The sequence below is a fragment of the Mirounga leonina genome, unplaced genomic scaffold (genome assembly GCF_011800145.1).
Source record: "Mirounga leonina isolate KUSES-001 unplaced genomic scaffold, KU_Mleo_1.0 Mir_376, whole genome shotgun sequence".
Classification (NCBI taxonomy): Eukaryota; Metazoa; Chordata; class Mammalia; order Carnivora; family Phocidae; genus Mirounga; species Mirounga leonina.
Window position 1 is genome coordinate 3,543,603 of NW_023270718.1, and position 25,816 is coordinate 3,569,418.

General features: G+C 48.9%; 1 protein-coding gene across 1 annotated transcript; it reads left to right on the plus strand.

The window, feature by feature from the left end:
* The first annotated feature begins 10,705 nt into the window (after positions 1 to 10,705).
* C5AR1 (complement C5a receptor 1) lies at positions 10,706 to 22,105 on the plus strand. The gene is made up of 2 exons (XM_034986859.1): positions 10,706 to 10,850; positions 20,728 to 22,105. Exons 1-2 carry the CDS (start codon positions 10,848 to 10,850, stop codon positions 21,781 to 21,783), a joined length of 1,059 nt encoding a protein of 352 aa, XP_034842750.1. The 5' UTR covers positions 10,706 to 10,847; the 3' UTR covers positions 21,784 to 22,105.
* The last annotated feature ends 3,711 nt before the right edge of the window (positions 22,106 to 25,816 follow it).

The following is a 25,816-nucleotide window of genomic DNA, read 5'->3' on the forward strand; positions in this document are numbered from 1 at the left end:
AAAGATTTTATTTATTTATTTGAGAGAGAGAATGAGAGAGAGAGAGAGCATGAGAGGGGGAGGGTCAGAGGGAGAAGCAGACTCCCTGCCGAGCAGGGAGCTCGATGCGGGACTCAATCCCGGGACTCCAGGATCATGACCTGAGCCAAAGGCAGTCGCTTAACCAACTGAGCCACCCAGGCGCCCCTAAACTTGATAGTTTTACCTTACTTTTCTTTGAGCATTGATTTAGAGGTGAAGCAGAGAAACTGATTTCTATTCGTCAAAAAAAAAATGTGGATAGAAAGTGAATTACTGCTTCTGACCAGAGCAGATACAATTTTCTGGTAAAAAAAACAAATCATCAAGGGTCATCCATGTGTGATAGACAGTGTGGATGCCTCTCCCCACTGAGGGGCTGACGGTTTCCAGCACATGGGCAGCCTCTCAGCTCAGCTTTTTCTGCCATCACTTAATTTATTTGGACTTCAGGTGCGGCCCCCAAAGTGGGAGGAGTTTACAATCTCCCAAGTTGGGGCAACCCATACCCAAAGCAGGATAGGAGTGAGGGCATCAATGCCCATCAATGCCCAGCCTCCCCGTCTTTCCGTGGGAAGATCCTGGGGCATGTTCTGCCTGGTTCCTCATAGGGTCCCCGGCAGGATTGAGCCCCAGGTGCCCACAACTGTTACCCAGGTGATTAACACACCCATTTTTGGCCTTTCCCCCTTCCCTTGGGCTCCATTCTCTACTTCTTCACTCCTGCTGCCTGAGATCAACCCCCACATAAACTACCGCCACCCAAATCATTGTCTCAGTCATTTTCTCTGCTTTTGGGGAAATGCAAGCAAAACTGTGAATCCTCTCCATATCTTGTTCTATTTTCATTCTTCTCATGTGCTTCCCCCGCCCCTTTTTCATACTTGCTCTTCTTCTTGGTGGGGGGAGGAGGTGCATGTTAAATAGTTTAAAATTAGAGAATAATATAAATTGTTTATTTCCAAGAAAACGTCTCTGCCTTCATTTCAGATTTTCAGCTGATTGCAAATGTATGCACCCATGGGGTGCCTGGCTGCCTTAATCACAAGAGCATATGACTCTTGATCTTGGGGTTGTGAGTTCGAGCCCCATGCTGGGTGTAGCAATTACTTAAAAATAAATAAATAAACTTAAATAATGTATGCACCCATGACCAAACACAATAGAGACAGACCCTAAAAAGGACAAGTCTTAAAACATCTCCACAGGAGGACAGCATCTACGTAGTGAGGGCAGAATAGGAAACTTGACCAGTTTCTCCCAGGGATGCTCTAGTGCAGCGCTTCTTAGTCTTTAAGTTGTCCAGGAAGCACCCGGGCCTCTTGTTAAAATACAGGTTATAGGGGCACCTGGTTGGCTCAGTCGGTTGAGCATCCGACTTGGTTTCAGCCAGGTCATGATCTCAGGGTCTTGAGATCGAGCCCCACATCAGGCTCCACACTAAGTGCAGAGTCTGCTTGAGATTCTCTCCTTATGCCCCTCCCCACACTCTCTTGCTCTCTCTCTCTCTCAAATAAATAAATAAATCTTGAAAAAAATACAGGTTATAATTAAACAGGGCAGAGCCTGAGATTCTGCATTTCTTGCACACCCAGAAGATGCAGGTGCTGGGGACTGGGGACTGCACTTTGGGGAATGAGGGGCTTAAAGTTGGGGGTAAAGATGGATAACCTAAAGAGGTACCACCCCACCTCACCTGACCTGACCCATTTCCCCTCATTCCCCCCAAACTTGATTTAGGATCTTTACTTTATTATTTATTTATTTATTTTTAAGAATATATTAATTTATTTGAGAGAGAGCACTCATGATGGTGGGGGACAGAGGGAGAGGGAGAAGCAGACTCGCTGCTGAGCAGGGAGCCCCGATGTGGGACTGAATCCAGGCCCCCGGGATCATGACCTGAGCCAAAGGCAGACGCTTAACCAACTGAGCCACCCAGGCGTCCCTAAAGATTTTATTTTTAAGTGATCTCTCCACTCAATGTGGGGCTCGAACTCACAACCCCAAGATGGAGAGTTGCACACTCCACCAACTGAAGTGGGCTGATAGCAGTTTTTTTAGTAACCGTCCCAAACTGGAAATGACTAGAATACCCTTCAGACTGATGAACGAAGAAACTGTCTGCCCCACATCTGTACAGTGGAATACCGCTTACGGTTCCGAGGGACTTTTGCTACACACAGTGACAAGGATGAATTTTCAACGTATTATGCTAAGTGAGAGAAGTCAGGCTCAGAAAGCTGCATACTGCATGATTCCATTTATAGGACATTCTGGAAAAGGCAAAACTCTGGTGATGGAGAAGAGCTCAGCGGTTGCCAGGGGTTATGGGTGGGGGAGGGGTTGACTACAGAGAGGCATTTTCTGGGGGTGATAAGACCCTTCTGGGTCTCGTTTGTGGTGGTGGTAACGCACCTCAGGGTTTTTGTCAAGACGTGTAGGACTGCACACCCAAAAGAGTGGGGTGTGTTGTATTAACGTCAAAATAAATGAACACAACTTAAAAAAAAATAGGGGGTGCCTGGGTGGCTCAATTGGTTAAGTGCCTGCCTTTGGCTCAGGTCACGATCCCAGGGTCCTGGAATCGAGTCCCACATCGGGCTCCCTGCTTGGCGGGGAGTCTGCTTCTCCCTCTGTCCCTCCCCCCTGCTTGTGCTCTCTTTCTCTCTCTGATCTCTCTCTCAAATAAATAAAATCTTAAAAAAAAAAAATCTTGGGCGCCTGGGTGGCTCAGTTGGTTAAGCGACTGCCTTCGGCTCAGGTCATGATCCTGGAGTCCCGGGATCGAGTCCCGCATCGGGCTCCCTGCTCGGCAGGGAGTCTGCTTCTCCCTCTGACCCTCCCCCCTCTCATGTGCTCTCTCTCTCTCTCATTCTCTCTCTCAAATAAATAAATAAAATCTTTAAAAAAAAAAATCTTAGGATTGACATTTTAGGATCAGAGATGCTCACACTCTTCACATCCATACTGTTTTAGAATTAGAAACTTCTAGAAATTTCAGAGTACTAATTATCACGTAAGCTCCCATTCTGTGTTGGGTCAGGCCTGGCACTTCTCATCGTGACCTGTCTCGGTTATTGTGAAGCGTGTGGTGCGCTTCTTCTTGTTGATGGTGCTGTTTTCCGCCGGCCTTCCAGAGACCCTCTGCCCGACGCTGTGGCCTCCGCTTCCTTCTCCCAGCTCCCCCTGGGGCCTCCTGTCACCGCCTGGTTCCCGGGCTCAGCCAGGGCTGGAAGTTTTCTGGGAGTCAGTCTGGCCAGGGTCAGAAGATCGTGTGGGCTCTACCACTGCTTCCAACGGGCCCACCACATCCTTCCTCAGGGGACCCTGTGGCCACCGCGGAGAGCCTCAGGGTACAATGGCCAACATGTGTCTGGCTTGGGGCTTCCTGTGGTAGCTGACAGGGTGGTGGCTGGCCACAGCTACTCCTCTCTGGGGCATGGAGGCTGCAGGCACATGCTTGGCCCAGACAACTTCAGACACTAGGAAATGCAGACGCAAAGTAACGTGGCTTGGGCCCCCTGGGTGGCTCAGTCGGTGACGCGTCTGCCCTCAGCTCCGGTCATGATCCCAGATCGAGTCCCACGTCGGGCTCCCTGCTCAGCGGGGGAGTCTGCTGCTCCCTCTGCCTCTGTCTGCCATTCCCCCTGCTTGTGTGCGCTCTCTCTCTCTCTGTCACCTATAGAAAATCTTAGAAAAAAAATAACGTGTGCTTTGTATGCCACCTGGTCATGGTCCCTTTCTGCTCCTTTTCTTCCCATCCTATAAATCTGAAGCCTCTCGGGCCTACTTTAAAAAAACGCTTTGAACTGACATGTAACACCCAGGCAGGAAAGTTCAGCAGTCGTGAAGGTGCAGCTTAATGAATTGTCAACGTCCCTGTGGAACCGACGACATTCAGATCAAGAAAAAGCACGTTTCCAGTCCCCAGACCCCCTCGGCCCCAGCGCCCCTTATAGTTTCTGCCCCCAAGAGAAACCTCTACCCGGGCTTATGACACCAAAATCTAGTTTTTTTTTTTTAAGATTTTATTTATTTATTTGACAGAGAGAGAGATAGCGAGAGCAGGAACACAAACAGGGGGAGTGGGAGAGGGAGAAGCAGGCTTCCCGCTGAGCAGGGAGCCCGATGTGGGACTCGATCCCAGGACCCTGGGATCATGACCTGAGCTGAAGGCAGACGCTTAACGACTGAGCCACCCAGGCGCCCCAAAATCTAGTTTTTGTCCTCAAATTTCTTTCTTTCTTTTTTCTTTAAAGATTTATTTATTTTAGAGGTGGGGAGAGGCAGAGGGAGAGGGAGAATCTCAAGCAGACTCCACGCTGAGTGGGGAGCCCAAGGCGGGGCTCGATCCCACAACCCTGATATCACGACCTGAGCCAAAAATCAAGAGTCAGACGCTAAACTGCCTGAGCCAACCAGGTGCCCCTGTACAAATTCTTTATAGAGTCTAGATACAAATCCTTTGCTGGAGATATGTAATGTATCTTCTTACACTCTCTGAGTTGTCAGGCCTACTACCATTTTTTTTTCCCCCTCTCAAGGCAAACTGAAAGAATCCCAGCGCTTTATTTTGAAACTGTAGGTCTTTCTAACTACTGGTAAGAACAAATCTCAGCAAGAGCAGGAAAAAAAAATCTTTTCTCCTTCCTCCATAATTTCAGGAAAGCAGATATGATTCTGCATCATAAAAATACCCCTATAGGGCGCCTGGGTGGCTCAGTTGGTTAAGCGACTGCCTTCGGCTCAGGTCATGATCCTGGAGTCCAGGGATCGAGTCCCACATCGGGCTCCCTGCTCGGCGGGGAGCCTGCTTCTCCCTCTGACCCTCCCGACCCTCCCCCTTCTCATGCTCTCTCTCTCAAATAAATAAATAAAAATCTTTAAAAAAAAATACCCCTATAAATATTATTTCTAACAAAGGAATCTTATAAGACACCTAAACTTCAGATTTTGTTTTGTCCTAGGTAAGTAACTTAAAAAAAAATTTTTATTTATTTTTCATAGAGAGAGCACAAGCAGAGGGAGCAACAGAGGAAGAGGGAGAAGCAGGCTCCTCGCTGAGCAAGAAGCCCGACGGGGGACTTGATCTGGGATCATGACCTGAGCTGAAGGCAGATGCTTCACCGACTGAGCCACCCAGGCATCCCTATGTAAGTAACTTTTAACGCCTAAAAACTCTCTCATTATGATTGGTTGATATGTAGTAAAAAATTTACCCTTGTCCAAAGAGAGTTCTGGCTTTTCCTCAGCTCCTGGGAGATAACTGCAGCTCTTGGAATGAATGTCCTGCCTGATAACAGTGTCTTGGTTTACCTGGAGCCTTGGGCTACTCCAGATAGTCTAATAATGGGATTTAAGGTGGGGGCTTTGTGTCACGTGGCATCAATCAACTAGGCCACCAGAGGGTCTGAAGACCGAGATCAGCCACAGTGGTGACCAACCAGGTCTACCGGACCAAGCCCCAGCAAAGACTAGACATCAAAGCCTGGGTGAGCGTCCTAGTAGGCGATGCTCCATCTGTTTCGTCTCACGCTGTGGCCAACAAAGAGCTGTCCGCATCTCTGTGGGGGGAGGACAAGTGGAAACTCTTGAGTACAGAGCTCTCCTGGTCTCTGCCCCCTGCGTCTCTTCCCTTGGCTGATTATAGTCTCTATCCTTTGCATGTAATAAACTGTAACTATGAGCACAACTGTTTCTAGACTCAGAAGTCAGGGCAACCTTGTGGGCTGTTCCTGCATCTCACAGTTGTCTGATTTAATAATGGAAGAAATTCATTGGCCCATCCTTCTCTCACATATTTTCCTCTGCTAGATTTCTTGTTGTTGTTGTTGTTGTTGTTTTAAGACTTTTATTTATTGATTTGACAGAGCACACAAGCAGGGGAAGTGGCAGGCAGAGGGAGAGGGTTCTGCAGGCTTCCCGCTGCACGGGGAGCCTGATGTGGGACTTGATCCCAGGACCCTGGGATCATGACCTGAGCCAAAGGCAGATGCTCAACCAACCGACCCACCCAGGCATCCCTAGAGCTTACTTAAAAAAAGAAAAAAAGAAAAGTAAAAAGAAACAGATGAAATAATAATAGTAACACGCTCAATAATATAATTATTATATATTCGAATTAGGCCAATGATATTAATGACATATTATTATATTCTAGTCATAATGATCTTGATATTATATATTTATATTATATTGTTACAATACAGTATAAAAATTACTGAGATCTTTTACAGTCTTTTTTTTTTTTTTTTTTTGCAGTAAGTCTGAAATCTGGGGTGTGGGTTACACTCAAGGCACATCCCAGTTTGTATGCACCACATTTCAGTTACTCAGTAGGCACATGTGTCTGGTGTAGCCAACAGCATGGGTCTGGGTCTTGAGGAGGGAGAGACACCAACATTGGGGATGACGTACACCCACTCTGCCCCAGTTCCACTTGTGGAGAGTTATGTGCGAGAAATGCTTGTATGGGGGCGCCTGGGTGGCTCAGTCGTTAAGCGTCTGCCTTCGGCTCAGGTCATGATCCCGGAGTCCTGGGATCGAGCCCCGCATCGGGCTCCCTGCTCAGCGGGGAGCCTGCTTCTCCCTCTCCCACTCCCCCTGCTTGTGTTCCCTCTCTCGCTATCTCTCTCTCTGTCAAATAAATAAAATCTTAAAAAAAAAAAAGAATCCCTCTCTTGATTTCGGTCAGGTCATGATCCCAGGGTCCTGCTCAGCCGAGGGTCTGCTTCTCCCCTCCCTCTGTCCCTCCCCCCTGCACATTCTCTCTCTCGCTCGCTCGCAAATAAATAATAAGTAAAATCTTTAAAAAAATGCTTTTACACAAGCACCAAGGTAGTGTATGATGGTGTGTCACTGGTATGAACAAAAGTGCTGGAAACCACCTAATTCCACCAATAGGGACATGATTGAATAAACAGGTTTCTAGCTAAGATTTATTATGCTGTTGAAATGGACAAAAGGTGTTTTTCAGTGTAGTTACAAAAACATGATTTGGAAAGCAAAAGTGATAAGAGCACTTATCGGAACAACTGGTGAGATTTGGACGAGGACTGAGGATGGTATCCGCAGTACATTTCCTGCTTGCCCTGTGCTAAAGAGGCTCGGGGTTTCCAGCTTACTCTCAAGTGATTCTGGAGGAAAATGCAAAAATAGAGATATATAGATATAAATGTAGACCTTCTGCGTCAGTTTCCCAAGGCTTCCCAGCCCCCACAATTGCATGAGCCAGTTTCTTTTTCTTTCTTTCTTTCTTTCTTTCTTTCTTTCTTTCTTTCTTTCTTTCTTTCTTTCTTTCTTTCTTTCTTTCTCTTCCTTCCTTTTTTTTTTTTTTAAAGATTTTATTTATTTATTTGACAGAGAGAGACACAGCGAGAGAGGGAACACAAGCAGGGGGAGAGGGAGAAGCAGGCTCCCCGCAGAGCAGGGAGCCTGAAGCGAGATTCGATCCCAGGACCCTGGGATCATGACCTGAGCCGAAAGCAGACGCCCACTGACTGAGCCACCCAGGAGCCCCCATGAGCCAGTTTCTTAAGACAAATATCCTTCCCCCTCCTCCCTCCCCCCACCCCGTTCCTTTATCCTTTTTTTTTTTTTGAGGTTGATTTATTTTATTTTTTTAAAGATTTTATTTATTTATTTGAGACAGAGAGAATGAGAGAGACAGAGAGCACATGAGAGGGGGGGAGGGTCAGAGGGAGAAGCAGGCTCCCCGCCGAGCAGGGAGCCCGATGCGGGACTCGATCCTGGGACTCCAGGATCATGACCTGAGCCGAAGGCAGTCGCTTAACCGACTGAGCCACCCAGGTGCCCCGAGGTTGATTTATTTTAGAGAGAAAAAGCAGGGGGGAGGAGGAGAGAGGGAGAGAGAAAGTCTCCAGCAGAGTCCCCACTGAGCAAGGAGCTGGATGCAGGGCTCCGTCTCATGACCCTGGGACCATGACCTGAGTGGAAATCAAGAGTCAGCCGCTCAACTGACTGAGCCACCCAGGCATGCCTCTTAGTTTTTAAATTTTATTTATTTATTTAGTTTTTAAAAAAAATTTTATTTACTTATTTATTTTTATTTGAAAGAGAGAGGAGAGGAGCAGAGAGAGAGAATCTCCAGCAGATTCCTCGCTGAGCACGGACCCCCTGATGCAGGGCCCGATCCCATGACCCTGATATCATGACCTGAGCCGAAATCAAGAGTCGGTGCTTAACCAGCTGAGGCAGCCAGGCATCCCTCTTTATCCTGTTGGTTCTGTTCTTCTAGAGAACCTGATTGATTACCTGTCGCCCCCCCTGCCCCCCAAGCATATAGTGGGAGCATACTAAAGGAAGCACCAGGGGCAAATGCAACAATGAGTAAGTCTGGGTGAAGGGCATACCGGAGTTGCTTTTACTCTCCTTGCCACTTCCAATTTAAGTTGGAAATTACATCAAAATAAGTTTAAAAAAAAAAAATCTGAGAAGTTCATAACTTCACCAAGGGTCTAAAGCATAGAAAACGTTAAGAACCTGTGATTTGGGGCACCTGGGTGGCTCAATGGGTTAAGCGGCTGCCTTCCGCTCAGGTCATGATCTCAGGGTCCTGGGATTGAGCCCCTGGTCACTCTCCCTGCTCAGCAGGGAGTCTGCTTCTCCCTCTGCCTCTGCCTCTCCCCCCAACTCGTGCTCACTCTCTCTTTCAAATAAATAAATAACGTCTTAAAAAAAAAAAAAGAACCTGTAATTTAAGGCAATACACAACTTTGGTCCAAAATCCTAAAAAACATCAAGGAGGTGTGACCTGGCTTCCTGAGCCTCCCTCAGCCCCCGCGCCCCCTTGAGGTCAGAGTGTGTAACAACACCTCCTCCCAACCAGCACCAAACCCTCATAAACCGACCTTCCAAATTCTTTTTTTTTTTATTAAAGATTTTATTTATTTATTCATGAGAGACAGAGAGAGAGAGAGGCAGAGGGAGAAGCAGACTTCCCGCGGAGCAGGGAGCCCGATGCGGGACTCGATCCCAGGACTCTGGGATCACGACCTGAGCCGAAGGCAGACGCTTAACCATCTGAGCCACCCAGGCGCCCCCGACCTTCCAAATTCTTGCTCAGTCCCTGTAGACCCCACACATGGCTTCAATTCAGTGCAACTAAAACTTGCTAAACATAGTGCACCCACGTGTCCGTCCCCAAACACAAATACCACGCTTGTAAAAGTATAGCTGAACACACTCCAAACTCCATAGGAGTTTCAGAAGGATGGAGTGGAAACTTGTCACTTAAAGAAAAAAATTTTTTTTGGTAGGAGCAGTGCATTTCTGCATTGTTCAAATGTTTGCAGTGCTCATGGATTACCTTTGCCATGAAAAGAAAGCTAGATATTTACAAGGTTGAAGGCTGCTCTAGCAAAATGTTATTTGTGGAGGAAAGACCTGGGTGCTATATTCCAGAGCTGCCGAAGAGCACAGGAAAGGGGCGCTTGGGTGGCTCAGTCGTTAAGCGCCTGCCTTCAGCTCAGGTCATGATCCCAGGGTCCTGGGATTGAGTCCTGCATCGGGTTCCGGGCTCCACGGGGAATCTGCTTCTCCCTCTCTCTCTGCCCCTCCCCCTGCTTGTGTTCTCTCTCTCTCTCTCTCTCTGTGTCAAATAAATAAATAAAATCTTTAAGAAAAAAGAACATAGGGAAAGTGAGCCTGTCTCTGTGCTCATCATCACAACCACACTCATCGAGGTAGGCTCAGAAAGGTTCCCAATGATGTCCATATCCGAATTCCTAGAACCCGTGGCATGACCTCATATTAGCAAAAGGGACTTTGCACTTAAGGATCTTGAAATGGGAGGTTATCGGGGCACCTGGGTGGCTCAGTCGTTAAGCGTCTGTCTTCAGCTCAGGTCATGATCCCAGGGTCCTGGGATCGAGCCCCACATCGGGCTCCCCGCTCTGCAGGAAGCCTGCTTCTCCCTCTCCCACTCCCCCTGCTGTGTTCCCTCTCTCGCTGTGTCTCTCTCTGTCAAATAAATAAAATCTTAAAAAAAAAAAAAAAAAAGAAATGGGAGGTTATCCTGGATTATCCAGAGGGATCTTAAATGTAATCACAAGGGCTTATATGGGAGAGGCAGATGGGAGTTTGCAATCCACAGTAGGAGAGAAGGAGGTGTGACCACAGAGGCAGAGATTGGAGTGACGGCCACCAACCAAGGAATGCTAGCAGTCACCAGAAGCTAGAAGAAGCAGGAACCGATTCCCTGCTAGCGCCTCTGGGGAGTGGAGAGAGCAGCCCTGCGTCATCTCGATTTCAGACTTCCGTCCTGGGTTGGTTTGCCACCTTCCAAACCCAAGGCAGGAGGATGTAACAGTCCCCAAGTCCTGGACCACCTCCACAGACCTGCTTGGCCTTTCTGGGCCTCCAAGCAAACTGGCTGGGAGGCTGGAGCTCACCATCCCTGTGCCCCAGAACCCCCAGGGGGAATTTGAGCAGTTGGACCTCTGAGCTTTTTCTGCAGCTTTTAGAAGGTCCCAAATGGGCAAACTGAGGCCAAGAGAGGGGCTGAGCCTAGAACAGGGCAGGGGGCTCTTTTATCTGGATCGCACCCTTGTCAGGCGAGGGACTTCCTCAGTTTTGCAAGCCCAGCCTCCCTCCTCTGACTGGAAGGAGGTGTCCAGAGCTCTCTGGGTGAGTGGCCCACAGAAGCAGCCCCAGACGGGGTGCCCAGTGTGCAGACCAATGAGAGCCCCAGAGGGGAAAGCCTGGTCATTTCCTCCCTGTGATCTGCACCCTCCCTTGGGGCTTAAAAAACACAGTCTGTGGGCAGGAAGGACCTTTGATCAGCGGGGATCTTGGGAGACCTGAACATGGTGAGTTCCTCAGAGGGATCGTGGGCTCGGACACCTCCTTTCCTTGCTGGGTCTCTCTCCCCCTTCCACCTCTCCCCTTTGTACTCTTTCTCCCTTTCCTTCTTCCTCTCTCTGTCCTCCATCTCCTCCCTGCTCCCCTGACCCTCATCTCAGACTCTCCGGGGCTGGGATGCAGCTAAGAAGGAAGATTGTCATGGGATTATAGGTGCCTCGATGCCCTAGGCTGGGATCCGAAAGGTCGCCAGGGCAGGAAACCCATGTGTTGGGTCTGATTAGATGACACTCATCCTCAAGTGGAGGGATCCAGGAGAGGTCTTTCAGCAGTGGGAACAGCAGGAGCGAAGGCTGGGAGGCTGCAAAGAGCCAGCTTGGAAGAAAGATAGCGATCCACCTGGACTTTCAGATGTTCTGTATTGTAGAGACAGGGAAACCGAGGCCCAGGCAGGAGCAGAAATGGCCCGGGTCCTTCAGCGGTTCGTGGTTGACCCAGCCTGTCTCATGGATTCTGTGGGTGTCAGAGGGAGACTGTCTCCAGGCCCAGGGAGGGCCCCCCTTCCCCACCTCATGCACACCTGTGCCCCCAGGGCTGGGTTAGAGAGAGGCAGGGCTGTGATTTGGTACCTGCCGCGCTAGACGTTCTCATCTTGCTTCATCTGGGTGAAAGGGGAAATGGAGGACACATTAGCTGACCAGGGAGGGGCTTGACATTGCCTCATCCCACTTTTGAGACCTGACGAGGACCAGCTGGACTTTGAGAAACCAACTATTGGCTTCGCCTTCTTTTCCTTTCCATAAAATGGTCCCAAATACCAAAGGGTATTCAGTGAATAGTCACTCTCCCTTGCCCAGCCCAGCGCCTCGGACTCCTTGCTACGGCCCTCAGAGGCAACTGTAGGCACCAGTGTGTGTTGGATCCTTCCGGAATCAGTCTACAGGTACTCAAGGACAGAGGTGCAGGGAATGAAGTAGGGGGTAGTTTGGCAAGGGGGTCAAATTGAAATAAGCTTCAAATTCTGCTTCTCGTGTGTCACAGGAAGCCTAGAAAAGGACTCATCTTATCTGGGCTTCCTTCTCTTTACCTTGAGGATGGGGATAACAATCCTACAGAATTAGAACCTACATCATAGGCTCATTGAGAGAACTAAATAATATACAGAAAGCTCTTACGGGGATACAGTTGGTGCTCAATGCATGTGACTTGTCTATCCTTTCTCCCCCCTGCAAATAGAAGTACATTCTACACATTAGCCTGCATCTTGCTTTTTTTTTTTCATGACTAATGTAGAGTATCATTAACCAGTATTTATTGAGCGCTTACTGCATGCCAGGCCCTGTGCTATGCTCTTTGCATTTACATCTATGAGGAAGATACTGTTATCATCCCTGAGTATTTCAAGGGAATTCCTTCTTTCTTTATAGTCTACTGGGCTGGTCCATCCACTCTCAATGGCGAATCTTAGTTGTTTCCCATATTTTGCCTTTAAAACCAAAGTTACATCTTTGGCCCAAGTCTGGGTTTCCAGAACTGCAAAGGCTGAGTCCACGGGCATTTTTCTTTTAACGGATCTTGCCACAAGTTATACCAGCTTATAATTCCCACCTACAGAGAGTGTCCGCCCGCACCCTCACCTGCCCATCAAACTCTTTTTTTTTTTTTGCCAACCTGCGAGGCAGTTCACTGCATCCTCCAAGGACCTGGAGGCTTGTGTTTTTCGCGGGGTTTAAAAACTGTGCATGTCGTGGGGTCACAGACGTCGTGCAATTCAAGAAAATCAATGGGAGTTGAGATGCCCACCCTCACTCTCATATCCCATTTCTCCGAGGATGTAACCTCTGTGGCTCCATGTGGTTCTGTGGGTGGATTATTTAAAGATGTTGTGTGCTTGTAAGAATGGAGAGGGGGATGTTCGGGGCAGGGGGAAGCCCACCTTGCCTCCTGTGTATTTACTGGCTCTGACAGCGTCCCTAAGGGAACCTGTTTTTTCCACTTTAAGGGGGGCATGGTTGGCAGGACTTCCCTTACTGGAAGGATCAGGAGGGATGGAAGGGTCCCCTACCGGAAGCCAGGCAAGGGAGGCTAGGGCCTGGGGCAGAGTTTACGGCGCACCAGCTGCATGACTGTGTCCTTATCATGCCTCTCCTCGGTGCTTTCAAATCCTTCTACTTGGCTTCCTTCTCTCGGCCATGACCCCCCAACGCCCCATCTGTGCTCCCATCTTCAGTGGCCTGGAGCTCCTCCTCAGCTGCTCTCTGTTCCTGCTGCCTCTCATCTCACCTTCTTTCAGCGACCAGAGGGATCTTTCTAAACTGAAACTAACCTAGCCCCTCTGCAGCTCAAGCACCGCCCATGGCTCCCCATGACCCAAGGATAAGATACAAATTCTTTTTTATTTTTATTTTTATTTATTTTTTATTTGCGAGAGAGAGAATGAGAGACAGAGAGCATGAGAGGGGAAGGGTCAGAGGGAGAAGCAGACCCCCCACTGAGCAGGGAGCCCGATGCGGGTCTCGACCCCGGGACTCCAGGATCATGACCTGAGCCGAAGGCAGTCGCTCAACCAACTGAGCCACCCAGGCGCCCAAGATACAAATTCTTGAGCATGAACATGGCATGGGTGGATCTTCCAACCTCGTCTTGGCCACCTGCCGGCCACGCTGACCTCCTTTCATTTTCTGGTGGGTAGCACATTCCCTGGCTCTCACCTGTGGCTTTGTCTTTGAACGCATTCTCCCCCCACCCCCCACAGTACCGTAGACCTGGAAGCCACTCAGAGAGGGCTCGAGCTCTCAGAAATTCTCTCCTACCTCTGCCACTTGCTACCTGCAAGGAGGACTCGGGAAGCTCCCTTAAACTCTAAGAGGAGCCTCAGTTTTCCCATCTGTGAAATGGAGGTTGCAATAGGAACAACTCTCAGAGGGTTGTTCTTGGATTCAATGAGCTAATGCAGGCAAAGGGCTGAGAACAGAGCTTGACGAAGGTGATTGCTATTCTTGTAAGTACTGTGTCCTCTCCTTCACCCCGTTCTCTGATCCGTGCATGTCTCCTCAGGGCCACCACCCTGTCACTCACGTCACCTGAACAGTTCCACTCTCCTCTTCTTCCCAGATTCTGCTCTGGAGCTCTTCCTGTCCACAATAGACAAGGGCTCTTAAAATGGGCCCATCACGGGCGCCTGGGTGGCTCAGTTGGTAGAGTGTGTGGCTCTTGATCGTGGGGTCATGGGTTCGAGCCCCACGTTGGGGGTAGAGGTTACTTAAAAATAAAATCTTGGGGAAAAAAAACCTGGGCCTGTGAAGTTAGGAGCAATAGTATCCCACGCTTCTGGTTGTTGGGGACTTAAATACTGTTATTGGTTAATTAATGAACTAACACCTGGGAAGGGCTTAGAACAGTGTCTGGTCCCTTCATAGCCCCAGACCTGCCTTGTCCGACTGGGCAGCCACCAGCCGCGTGTGGTTATTGAAATTTAATTAAACCGCCCAAATTAAAAATGCAGGTCCTCAGACACGTCGGCCACCTTTCCCTCACCCAGCAACCACATGTGGCTGGTGGCCACCACCAAGGACAGGCGCAGAACGCTCTATCGGATGGGGCTGCAGCCCGTCCACACCCCGCACCGGGCTGTGCCCTCCATCAAACACTCAGTCCTCACCACTTGGGGGTTCATTCGTCCCTCCTCGTAGACCGCAGCACCCCCACGGGCAAATGCCAGGTGTGTCAGGGTCCCCAGTTGATTAACATTAGTGCCGTGAAGAATTCTGCCTAGAACTGTGGAACCACAAATTCTTTTGTATTTGCTGTATAATGTCTGTTTCTTGGAATGGACAGTGCACTCACTGGTGTGGTTTCTCATACAAGAGGAACAAAAATACATACGGTGAAATGCTTCCTTCCAGTGCCTGCCCCCCACCCCCCCGACTGCCCAGCCCCTCCTCCTCCCTCCCTCCCTTCCCCCTCCCCAGGGCCAACCACTGGTACAAGCTTCCTCTCTCTGCCTCTAGAGCTGCTCTGGAGAGAGAGAGAGAGAGACAGGTACAGGCTAGAAGCAGAGACAGAGATACACAGGAGGGGAGGAGGAAGAGGGAGAGGAAGAGAGTCTTTTGCCGGTAGCCTGCTTTATGCACCATTTGGTCCTTGCTTTTTCTTATTATTTTTTTAAGATTTTATTTTATTTTATTTTATTTAAAAAATATATATTTTTGTTCTTAAGTAAGCTCTACACCCAAAGTGGGGCTCGGACCCACAACCCCCAAGATCAAGAGTTGCACGCTGCACCCACTAAGCCAGCCAGGCGCCCCTGGTCCTTGCTTTCTAGCTGCCCCCCTAGATCTTGGAGCTCCTTCCACATCAGTGCATCAATACCTCATTCTTTCAGATAGTTGCGTAGCGTTCTGTTGTTCTGGATGTGTCATCCGTCATTTAGCCGGCTAGTCACCTCGTGCTGGACACTCTGGTTATTTCCCATCTTTGTAGGGACGCTGCAAGGGTGAAACTTTTTTTTTTTTTAAGATTTTATTTATTTATTTGAGAGAGAGACTGAGATAGAGAGAGCATGGGAGGGAGGAGGGTCAGAGGGAGAAGCAGACTCCCTGCCGAGCAGGGAGCCCGATGCGGGACTCGATCCCGGGACTCCAGGATCATGACCTGAGCCGAAGGCAGTCGCTTAACCGACTGAGCCACCCAGGCGCCCTTTAAAGATTTTATTTATCTCAGAGAGAGAATGAGAGAGAGAGCACATGGGAGGGAGGAGGGTCAGAGGGAGAAGCAGACTCCCTGCCGAGCAGGGAGCCCGATGCAGGACTCGATCCCGGGACTCCAGGATCATGACCTGAGCCGAAGGCAGTCGCTTAACCAATTGAGCCACCCAGGCGCCCAAGGGTGAAACTTTTTAAGCCACTTGCACTGGGAGGATCCTGAAAGCGGCAGGGTGTTAGAATCAGCATTTTTTTTTTTTCCCTGCCCTCATGAAGTCAGGGAAGGGAAAAGGGCCTCATGAGCTCATGCCAGGAAGGAGCTTTGTCAGCTGATGAGAGGAGTAGGGAGCATGAGAACAGGGTGTGGGGACCGATGCTCCCCTTTGGAGTCTGAGTCACTCGGGCAAAAGCTTCATGTTAGGGGTCCAGGGCAGACACACAATACTGAGCAGACCCTAAGGTGCCTAAGGGGGTGGGGGGGCGGGAAAGGGGGGGGCCTGGGGCCTCCTGCTGTGCCTGGCATTAACCCTTTAGTAACTGGAGCATGGGGATTGGGGTGGGTGGGTCCCAGAAGAAAATGGGAAGAAGCCAGGGTGCTGGAGGCAGGGGAGGTGGGGGTGGGGGATGGTAGGGGTAAGGCTCCCAGCAGGGGCTATTTACCAATAGAAATATTTCAACAATTTGAACTTTCTCTTTTGAAAAAATTTCACACTTACAGAAAAATTACAAGAATAATACAAAGAACTCCCATATAGTATAGTTTTTACCCAGATTCTCCAAATTTGCTTTATCAGTCAATCATTTGCCTATCTATCATCAATCTATCGATCTATATATCTATCATCTTTTTTTCTGAACAATTTGAGAGTAAGTGGTAGGCGTCATGCCCTTTGGCCCTCAAATACCTTAGTGTTCATTTCTCAAGACCAATTAACCATCACCGACATGAGCAGAGCACAATTATCATTGTTGGGAAATGTAACATTTGGTGCAATATTATTGTCTGGGCTACAGATTGAGCAAACTTGCTCAGTTGTTCGAATATGCCCTTTGCGGCAAATGGGTTTTTCCTGCTCTGGACTCCAGCCCAGCATGTCACATGGCATTTGGTTGTCCTGCCTGTGTGGTCCCCGTTCGCGAGGAACAATCCCTCACCCTTCCCTTGGCTTCATGAAGCTGGCGTGTGGTTTTTTTTTTTAATTAAGTAAAATTCACATAACAGATAATTAATTCACCATTTTAAACTGTACAACGCAGTGGTGTTTGTAGCACATTCGCTCTGTCATGCAGCCCTGAGCTCTGTTTCCAGAACATCATCATCACCCCCAGAAGATACCTACACCGTGGCCCACCTCGTTCTTTTGGGGCTGAATCCTATTTTATGGCGTGGACCTACCACACCCTGCTCATCCCCATCTCAGCTGACATTGACACTTTCCCTTTGAATAATGATGTAATCCCTGATATAGGTCCCCCAGCAAGGACCCCAGGGCCACCAGCCTGGCCCGCCTTCTGGCAACATAAAGGGACTGAGAAATAAAGAGTGGTTCAGGGAAAGATCTGAGCTCTTCAATCATCATAACACCAAGAAATAATGGTCATATTGGCTGCCCTTTCTTGTCCCCATACTGAGTGCCAGGCACTCGGCTGGCTGGGGGTCCAAACACTGGTCATCTTATATAATCCACAAGGTGGGTGTTTTCGGTGGGTATGAACCAAAGCCTGCAAATCCAGGTGTGCTAAATGTCCAGCTCTGGAGATTTCTGTAGCAGCCATGTCTCTTCCTCTCTGTCTCCTTTCCCTGGGTTGGTGACAAAGTGGCCTTCAGGGATGGGCTAGCTCCAAGGGCCACGGAGCTCACCACCGAAGTTTCTTCCTCCGTCCACAGCCCCTCTTGGAAATGGTCAGGGGCAGCCTGCCCGGGGTTTGCGTGCTAGCCTATATAGGTTTGAATTCCTAACCACATGACCTAGAACAGGCTACTTTACTTTCCTGTGCCTCCGTGTCCTCATCAAGAAAATGGGCACATTAATGGCACCAACTTTTAGGGGGCGTGGCCAGGACCGGAAGAGCTAATGCTATGTCTGGCACATGATAAGTGCTGTCTAAATCCTGGATGCTTCTGTACAATCATTCCAGGGGGATTTTCCTGCTGTGTCTGGTGCCTCTGGGGCACGGATTTGCCTATAATGCTTTCTCCAGCTCAACTGCGACTCACAGACACTTTCTTTCTTAGGGGGGCATGGTATTCTCAGCAGCTCAGCTTGGGAAGAAGTGCTCAGGACCCCTCTACTCTTTATTTTGTCTTATTATGGAAAATTTCAAACACACAGAAGTAGAGAGAATGATACTGTGAACCCTAGTGTACCCATGACCCTGCTTCAACAGTTATCCATGTTTTGCTGTTCTTAGTCACCCACAGTCCTCCCCTCCCTTCCTGTCTCCTGCCTCCCAGCGATTTCTTTTGCTGGAGTGTTTTTTTGAAAAAAAAATTTTTTTTTAAAGATCTTTAAATTTGGGGGGGTGGCATGCCTGGGTGGCTCAGTCAGTTAAGCGTCAGACTCTTGATTTCGGCTCAGGTCATAATCACAGGGTCGTGAGATCCAGCCCCATGTAGGGCTCCGGGCTGGGTGTGCAGCCTGCTTGGGCTTCTCTCTCTCTCTCTCTGCCCCTCCCCCCCACCTCCTGCTCACATGCATGCATGCGTGCACACTCTTTCTCTAAAAAAGAAAAAAAAGGCTTTAAAAAAATTTTTAAAGTAATCTCCACACCCATCGTGGGGCTCAAGCTTACAACCCTGAGATCAAGCGTTGCATGCTGTACCGACTGAGCCAGCCAGCCAGGCACGCTTCATTGCTGGAGTGTTTTAAAGCAAATCCAAGACATCCTATTTTGCTGGCTATGTATCTTTATCCTTTTTTAAAAACATAAACACAAAACCACATCATCCTTAATAAAATTAGCACCGATTCCTTACTGTTGTCAAATACCCACTCCATTTTTTTTTTTAAATTTTATTTATTTATTTGAGAGAGAGAGAAAGCACATGAGAGGGGGGAGGGTCAGAGGGAGAAGCAGACTTCCCGCCAAGCAGGGAGCCCGATGTGGGACTCGATCCCAGGACTCCAGGATCATGACCTGAGCCGAAGGCAGTGGCTTAACCAACTGAGCCACCCAGGCACCCCAAATACCCACTCCATTTTTGAGTGTCCCAGATTGTCTCAAAAATGTCTGATTTTGCAGTTGAGTCTTCCAATCAGGATCCAAATGAGGTCTCTGTATTACCTTTGCTTGATATGCCCCTAAATCTCTTTTATTTTTTTTTTTAAGATTTTATTTATTTATTTGACACAGAGAGAGAGACAGTGAGAGAGGGAACACAAGCAGGGGGAATGGGAGAGGGAGAAGCAGGCTTCCCGTGGAGCAGGGAGCCTGATGCAGGGCTCGATCCCAGGACCCTGGGATCATGACCCGAGCCGAAAGCAGATGCTCATCGACTGAGCCACCCAGGCGCCCCCCCTAAGTCTCTTTTAATCAATGACAATTTCCTTTCCTTCTTTTTTTTTTTTTTTTAACAATGCCATTTATTTGTGGTAATAAACAGACCATTCGTCCTGTAGAGTTTCCTGTGATCTGATTTTGTCCCTGTGGTGTTTTTTATCATGTTCCTCTCTCCCCTGCTTTTCCTGTGGACTGGTAGTTCTGTTTTGTTTCGTTTTGAGAGAGAGAGTGAGCACACGAGAGTGGGGGGAGGGGCAGAGGGAGAGAGAGAATCCCAAGCAGGCTCCACGCCCAGCACAGAGCCCAACATGGGGCTCAATCCCATGACCCTGGGATCACCACCCGAGCCAAAACCGAGACTCAACCGACTGAGTCACCCAGGTGCACCAAGACTGGTAGTTTTTGATCTAGAACCTTGATTAGACTCACATTTGTTCATTTGCAAGAATTACTCATAGGTGGGGCTGTGTCCTTTCTAAAGCATCACATCACATAGAACAGAATGTCCGATTGTCTCTCTTCTCCGGATGCTGAGGTTGATTAGCCGGTTTGGGGTATGAGCCCAGCCTGTTTATTGTAAAGTTCCCAGCGGTCTTTCACCCGAGGGTTTTATCAGATGTTGATGGCCACCATCCAGACCCATTATTTCCTGAATTCTGTAATTCCAGCTGCAGGTATTATTCTTACATTTTTCTTTAAAGGAAGACTTTCCCACATTGACTCTTGCTTTCCCTGAAATGTACCCTGTGCGAAATGGCAGGATAAATGCTTGATTTGTTCCCTTTCTGGAAAAAAAGTGACCAATGGGTTTGCTTGTTTTTATTATCATTTTGAACTCATAAATCTTTATATATTAATGTGTTTCATTCCATAACATCATCATCATCATCATCATCATTATTATATACTCAAATTGGCTCAATTTTGACTAGGGGTCCCTGCCAGGCTCTCGTGTCCTTTTGACATGTCCCCATCATTCTTTTTGTTTCCCAAGATTTTATTGATTTATTTGAGAGAGAGAGCACAGAGGGAGAGTGAGAGGGAGAAGCGGACTCCCCGCAGAGCAGGGATCCCGATGCGGGGCTCGATCCCAGGACCCCGGGATCATGACCTGAGCCGAAGGCAGACGCTTAACGACTGAGCCACCCAGGCGCCCCTGAGTTTCTTTGGTTCCCCCTTTCCCCTCACTTAAATGTTGTGCCCCAGTATGTGAGGCCCTGCTGAGCCACTGCCTTCTCTGGGGAGCCCCTGCCAGACGGAGCACGGAGCTGCCTCAGTGGGTGGGAGGCAGCAAAAGCGGGTGATGGTGGTGGTGGGTGGCCGTGGGGAAACTACCCAGTAATATCATCTCAGTTTGTCGATGACATTAAAAATAGCTAAGAAGCAGTGTGTCCTGTGTACCGGCCAGTCACAATGGACAGTGACTACAACGTTGCAGCAGGACTGCGTTTTAACCATTTGGTTGCTGGATCATAGGGATGTCCAGGGACTTCACGGGGAGGCGACAGGGTGGCCCGGAGACTCCACTCTTATAAGTGGTATGACACCCTAGCTGCCTCTCAGTCCTTAACACCCCCCTTTTCCTGGGGAGGAACCTGGGGCTTCCAGCCACGGAGCTCCGACGGGCCCCTGGCACCTGTCTGCAGACTCATCCTCCTCTTGCCTCTCTGATTCCACCCAGGCCTCCGCGTATTACAGCACCCTGGAGTACCCGGACTATGGGACTGCCACCCTGGACCCCAACATGCCTGTGGATGAGTCTCCCAGCGCCCCCCAGCTGTCTGTTTCCAACACGATTGCCCTGGTAATCTTCACCATCGTCTTCCTGGTGGGAGTGCCAGGCAACACCCTGGTGGTCTGGGTGACGGGCTACGAGGTGCGGCGGACCATCAATGCCATCTGGTTTCTCAACCTGGCAGTGGCCGATCTCCTGTCCTGCCTGGCACTGCCCATCTTGTTTGCCTCCATCGTTCAGTATGGCCACTGGCCCTTCGGCAGCGCTGCCTGCTGCATCCTGCCCTCTCTCATCCTGCTCAACATGTACGCCAGCATCTTGCTCCTGGCCGTCATCAGCGCCGACCGCTTTCTGCTGGTGTTTAACCCCATCTGGTGCCAGAACTACCGAGGGGCGTGGGTGGCCTGGGTGGCCTGCGGCGTGGCCTGGGGCGTGGCCCTGCTGCTGACCATCCCCTCCTTCCTTTTCCGCCGGGTGCGCACGGAGCACTTTCCCTTCAGGCTGATCTGCGGCCTGGACTACGGCCCCAGTGGGTTCCCGGTGGAGAGGGGCGTGGCCATCCTGCGGCTGGTCATAGGCTTCCTGTGGCCGCTGGTGACGCTCAGCATCTGTTACACCTTCCTCCTGATCCGGACCTGGAGCCGCAGCGCCACCCGCTCCACCAAGACGCTCAAGGTGGTGGTGGCGGTGGTGACGAGCTTCTTCGTCTTCTGGCTGCCCTACCAGGTGACGGGGATGATGCTGGCCTTGTTCCACAGGAACTCGGAAATCTTCACCTCCGTGTCCAGTTTGGACTCCCTGTGTGTGGCCTTCGCTTACATCAACTGCTGTATAAACCCCATCATCTACGTGGTGGCAGCCCAGGGATTCCACACCCGCTTCCTCAAGTCCCTCCCGGCCACGCTCCGGCAGGTGCTGACCGAGGAGTCTGTGGGCAGGGAGAGCAGGTCCTTCACCCTCTCCACGGTGGACACCCCAGCCGTGAAGAACCATGCGGTGTGAGGGGAGGGTCTTCCGGCCACCGTCTGCTCAGTGCTCCCCCTTTCCCACCTGTCCCTTTGCTCTTGGCCTCTCTGACCCCAGCCCTTGGGTGCTGATGTTTGAGTGAACCCTCCTCCATTCCTTTCCATCTTTTCCAGACTGGTCCTCCCTCGCTTTCAGGATGAACGGGTCCCTCTAGGGAGCCTCAACTTTTCTTTCCATCCAAGGGCTTTGGAAAACAAGCAGAAACTGGTATTACCCTGGAGCACCCCCAAAGGGCGCCCTGTCTGTCTGCTGGGTGCAGGGGGAGTCGGTGAATAGAACACATTGGATACAGAGAAAACAGACAAATGGAAACAGTCTAACCTTTAAACAATAGTGATGTATTTATTTTACAGAGAGCTGGGGAAAGGAGCCTCTCAAAAGGTATTCTTGTCAAGGACAAAGCAAAATTCACTGGCTAAGCTTTTCTAAGTGAGCTGATTTAAAGACAAGCAGAGAGTTAAAGTGTTACTTAATTGGGTTTTGAGAAAATGCATGATGTAATGACGTAAAAAGATGTTACAGGGTTCTGGTGAAAAGCAGGTGTTGAGGAAGGCGTGCTGGGAGGGGTTGGAAAACATTGGTTGGGCACCTGGTGGGGGGAAGATGGTCACAGGGAAATTTGACTTTTTACTTTGTTACAAACTGCTTTTTTGTGTGCACTTCTCAAAAAAAAAAAAAAGAAAAGAAAAACTTTTTTTTTTTTTAGAAAGAAACTTTTAATTTTGCTATCACTGTAGATTCACATGCAGTTGTAAGTAATGATACAGAGGGATCTTGTATGCCCTTGATCTGCTTCACTATGGGAACCTCTTGCAAAATGACGTTATAAGATCACGACTAGGATGTTGACATTGATACACTCGAGGGGCAGGACATTTTCATCCCCACTAGGATCCCTGATGATGCCCTTTGTCAGTCACCCTCACGTCCCTCCACGCTCCCAGCCCTGTCCTGGACCCCTGGCAACCATGATTCCACTCTCCAAATTTGCCCTTTCAAGGAATGCTCTATCAATCATGTAACCTTTTGACTTAAAAAAAACCCAAAAAACAAAAAACTAGTCTGAGGGCCCTGGGTGGCTCAGTCGGTTAAGCAGCCGACTTGATTTCGGCTCAGGTCATGATCTCAGGGTCCTGGGATTGAGCCCTGCTTTGGGAGGAGGGGCTGTCTGAACACATCGTGGAGTCTGCTTAAGATTCTCTCTCCCTCCCCCACTGCTCTTCCCCCTGCTCATGCATGCTCTCTCTAAAATAAATAAATAAATCTTAAAGAAGAGAAAACTAGTCTGCAGCACTTGAATAATGAAAATTAAAAAAAATAAGCATTGTAACGTTGTGTTATTTATAAATGACTTTAAAACATGTCTGTTTGGTATTTTGTGTGTGCGTGCTTGTGTGTGGATTGGCTAGAAATATTATACAGACCAGCACCGTCCAACAGAAATATGATGTGAGCCGCGTGGTAGTTTTCAATTTACTAGTTGTCACACTAAAAAATTAAGGAGAACCAGGGGCACCTGGCTGACTCAGTTGGTGGAACGTGAGACTCTTTGATCTCGGGCTTGTGAGTTCTAGCCCTACGTTGGGTGTGGAGATAACTTAAATAAATTAATGAACTTTAAAAATTTAAAAGAAACAGATGAAATAATAGTGATGTATTTTACGATAAAATATGTTATGTTAACAATTATATGAATGATAGGGGCGCCTGGGTGGCTCAGTCGTTAAGCGTCTGCCTTCGGCTCGGGTCATGGTCCCAGGGTCCTGGGATCGGGCCCCGCATCGGGCTCCCTGCTCAGCGGGAAGCCTGCTTCTCCCTCTCCCACTCCCCCTGCTTGTGTTCCCTCTCTCGCTGTATCTCTCTCTGTCAAATAAATAAAATCTTTAAAAAAAAAAAACAATTATATGAATGATATATCATATGAGTATTATATACTATACAGTTATATATTGTATGAATAACAGTTACATAATTATGTTATTTAAAATTATATTTACAATTAGATAATATAAAACATAACTATTACATAATATAAAAAATTTATATTAAAATATTAATACTATATAATATAGTATAATGCTATTAATATATTTTATTATATTATTATATAACCATATTTAATATATAAAATATTAATATAGTCAATACTATATTTTCCCTAACTTAATATAACCAAAATATATTTTTAATGATTTTATTTATTTATTTTAGAGAGAGAGAGTGCGAGCAGGGGGAAAGGCAGGGAGAGAGGGAGAGAATCTCAAACGGACTCCTCACTGAGCACAGAGCCCGTCATGGGGCTCGATCTCACAACCCTGAGATCATGACCTGAGCCAAAATCAAGTCTGACGCTTAACCGACTGAGCCGCCCAGATGCCCATCTTTTTTTTAAAGATCTATTTATTTATTTTAGAGAGAGAGTGCAGGTGAGTGGGGGGAGGGGGGCAGAGGAAGAGAGAGAGGGAGAGAATCTTAAGCAGGCTTCATTCTCAGCAGGGAGCCCGACTCAGGGCTCAATCTCAACCCTGAGATCGTGACCTGAGCTGAAATCAAGAGTCAGCTGCTTACCTGACTGAGCCACCCAGGCGCCCCCAAGTCTTCAAAATCTTGTGTGTATGTTACACACAGCACGTCTCAATTCAGACTGGCCCATTTCAAGTGCTCAGGAGCCACGCAGGGCTGGTGGCCTCCAAAGTGGACAACGTGGGTATAGCCTTGTCCTCCATCTTTGCAAGAGCAGGCTGAGCCCAGGGAACAGCCTGCAGTGCTGGGCTGGGATCTTGCACGATTGTGGCCAATGTCGTTGGATCCTGTTACTACAGTATGGTTGCGTCTGCCTGGGTACAACTTTTATTTAGACACGGTCTGGGGGTGCCTGGGTGGCTCAGTTGGTTGAGCATCAGACTCTTGATTTTGGCTTGGGTCATGATCCCGGGGTCCTTGGATGGAGCCCCATGTCGGGCTCCCAGCTCAGCACGGAGTGTGCTTGAGATTCTCTCTCTCCTTCTCCCTCTGCCCCTCCCCCCCACTCATGTGTGTGTGTGTGTGTGTGTGTGTGTGCTCTCTCTCTCTCTCTCAAGTAAATAAATAAGTTAAAAAAAATAAAGACACTGTCTGAGCACAGAGGACAGGTGCTCTGCTGGGCTTCTAGAAGGGGCTGTGTGTGGTTTTGGTAGTAAATGTTGATACCTGGATAGATCCTCAGGCACCACAGTCTTTGGGGAGACCTAAGCCTCAGGTTGGTGGGGGGAGGCGCCTGGTACCACCCCGGAAGCCCCTTGGGATCTTGGATGTCCTTTCTAGCTAGACAGCCAACATCCCTCCCCACCCTCTTCCCACAGCTGGGCGTCCTCTCTCTACGACCCTTTCCTACCACCTCCAATCAGTAGAGTTTCTTCCTCGGCCCTTAAATGTTGGCTTTCTGGAGTTCTCTCTCTCCAGCATGCTGCCCACATTTACAGCTTCACCCGATACCTTCACAGCTCTCTGGAGGATGTGGCCTCAGCACCCACTGACCTCACTCAAACTGACCTTGTCATGTTCTCCCAAGCCTTCCCCTCCCCTCAAATCCCCATCCCAGGGAAGCCCTACTGTCCACGAAGTCACCAAGCCTGTGCCTGGGACCCAGGCTGGAGGCCACCCTCTTCCCACACGACACCCTTCCAAGTAGAAGCTCCCCCCTCTTCCCAGACTTGGGTCTCTACCTTGCTTCCTGTCTGGTCTTCTGGCTGCCGACCTGTTTTTATTTTTATTTATTTTTTATTTAAAGATTTTATTTATTTATCTGAGAGAGAGAATGGGAGACAGAGAGCATGAGACAGGGAGGATCAGAGGGAGAAGCAGACTCCCCACTGAGCAGGGAGCCTGATGTGGGACTCGATCCCGGGACTCCAGGATCATGACCTGAGTCGAAGGCAGTTGCTTAACCAACTGAGCCACCCAGGCGCCCCTGCCGACCTGTTTTTAAAAGATCATCCCTGTCCTTATTCTTTTTTTTTTTTTTTAAGAT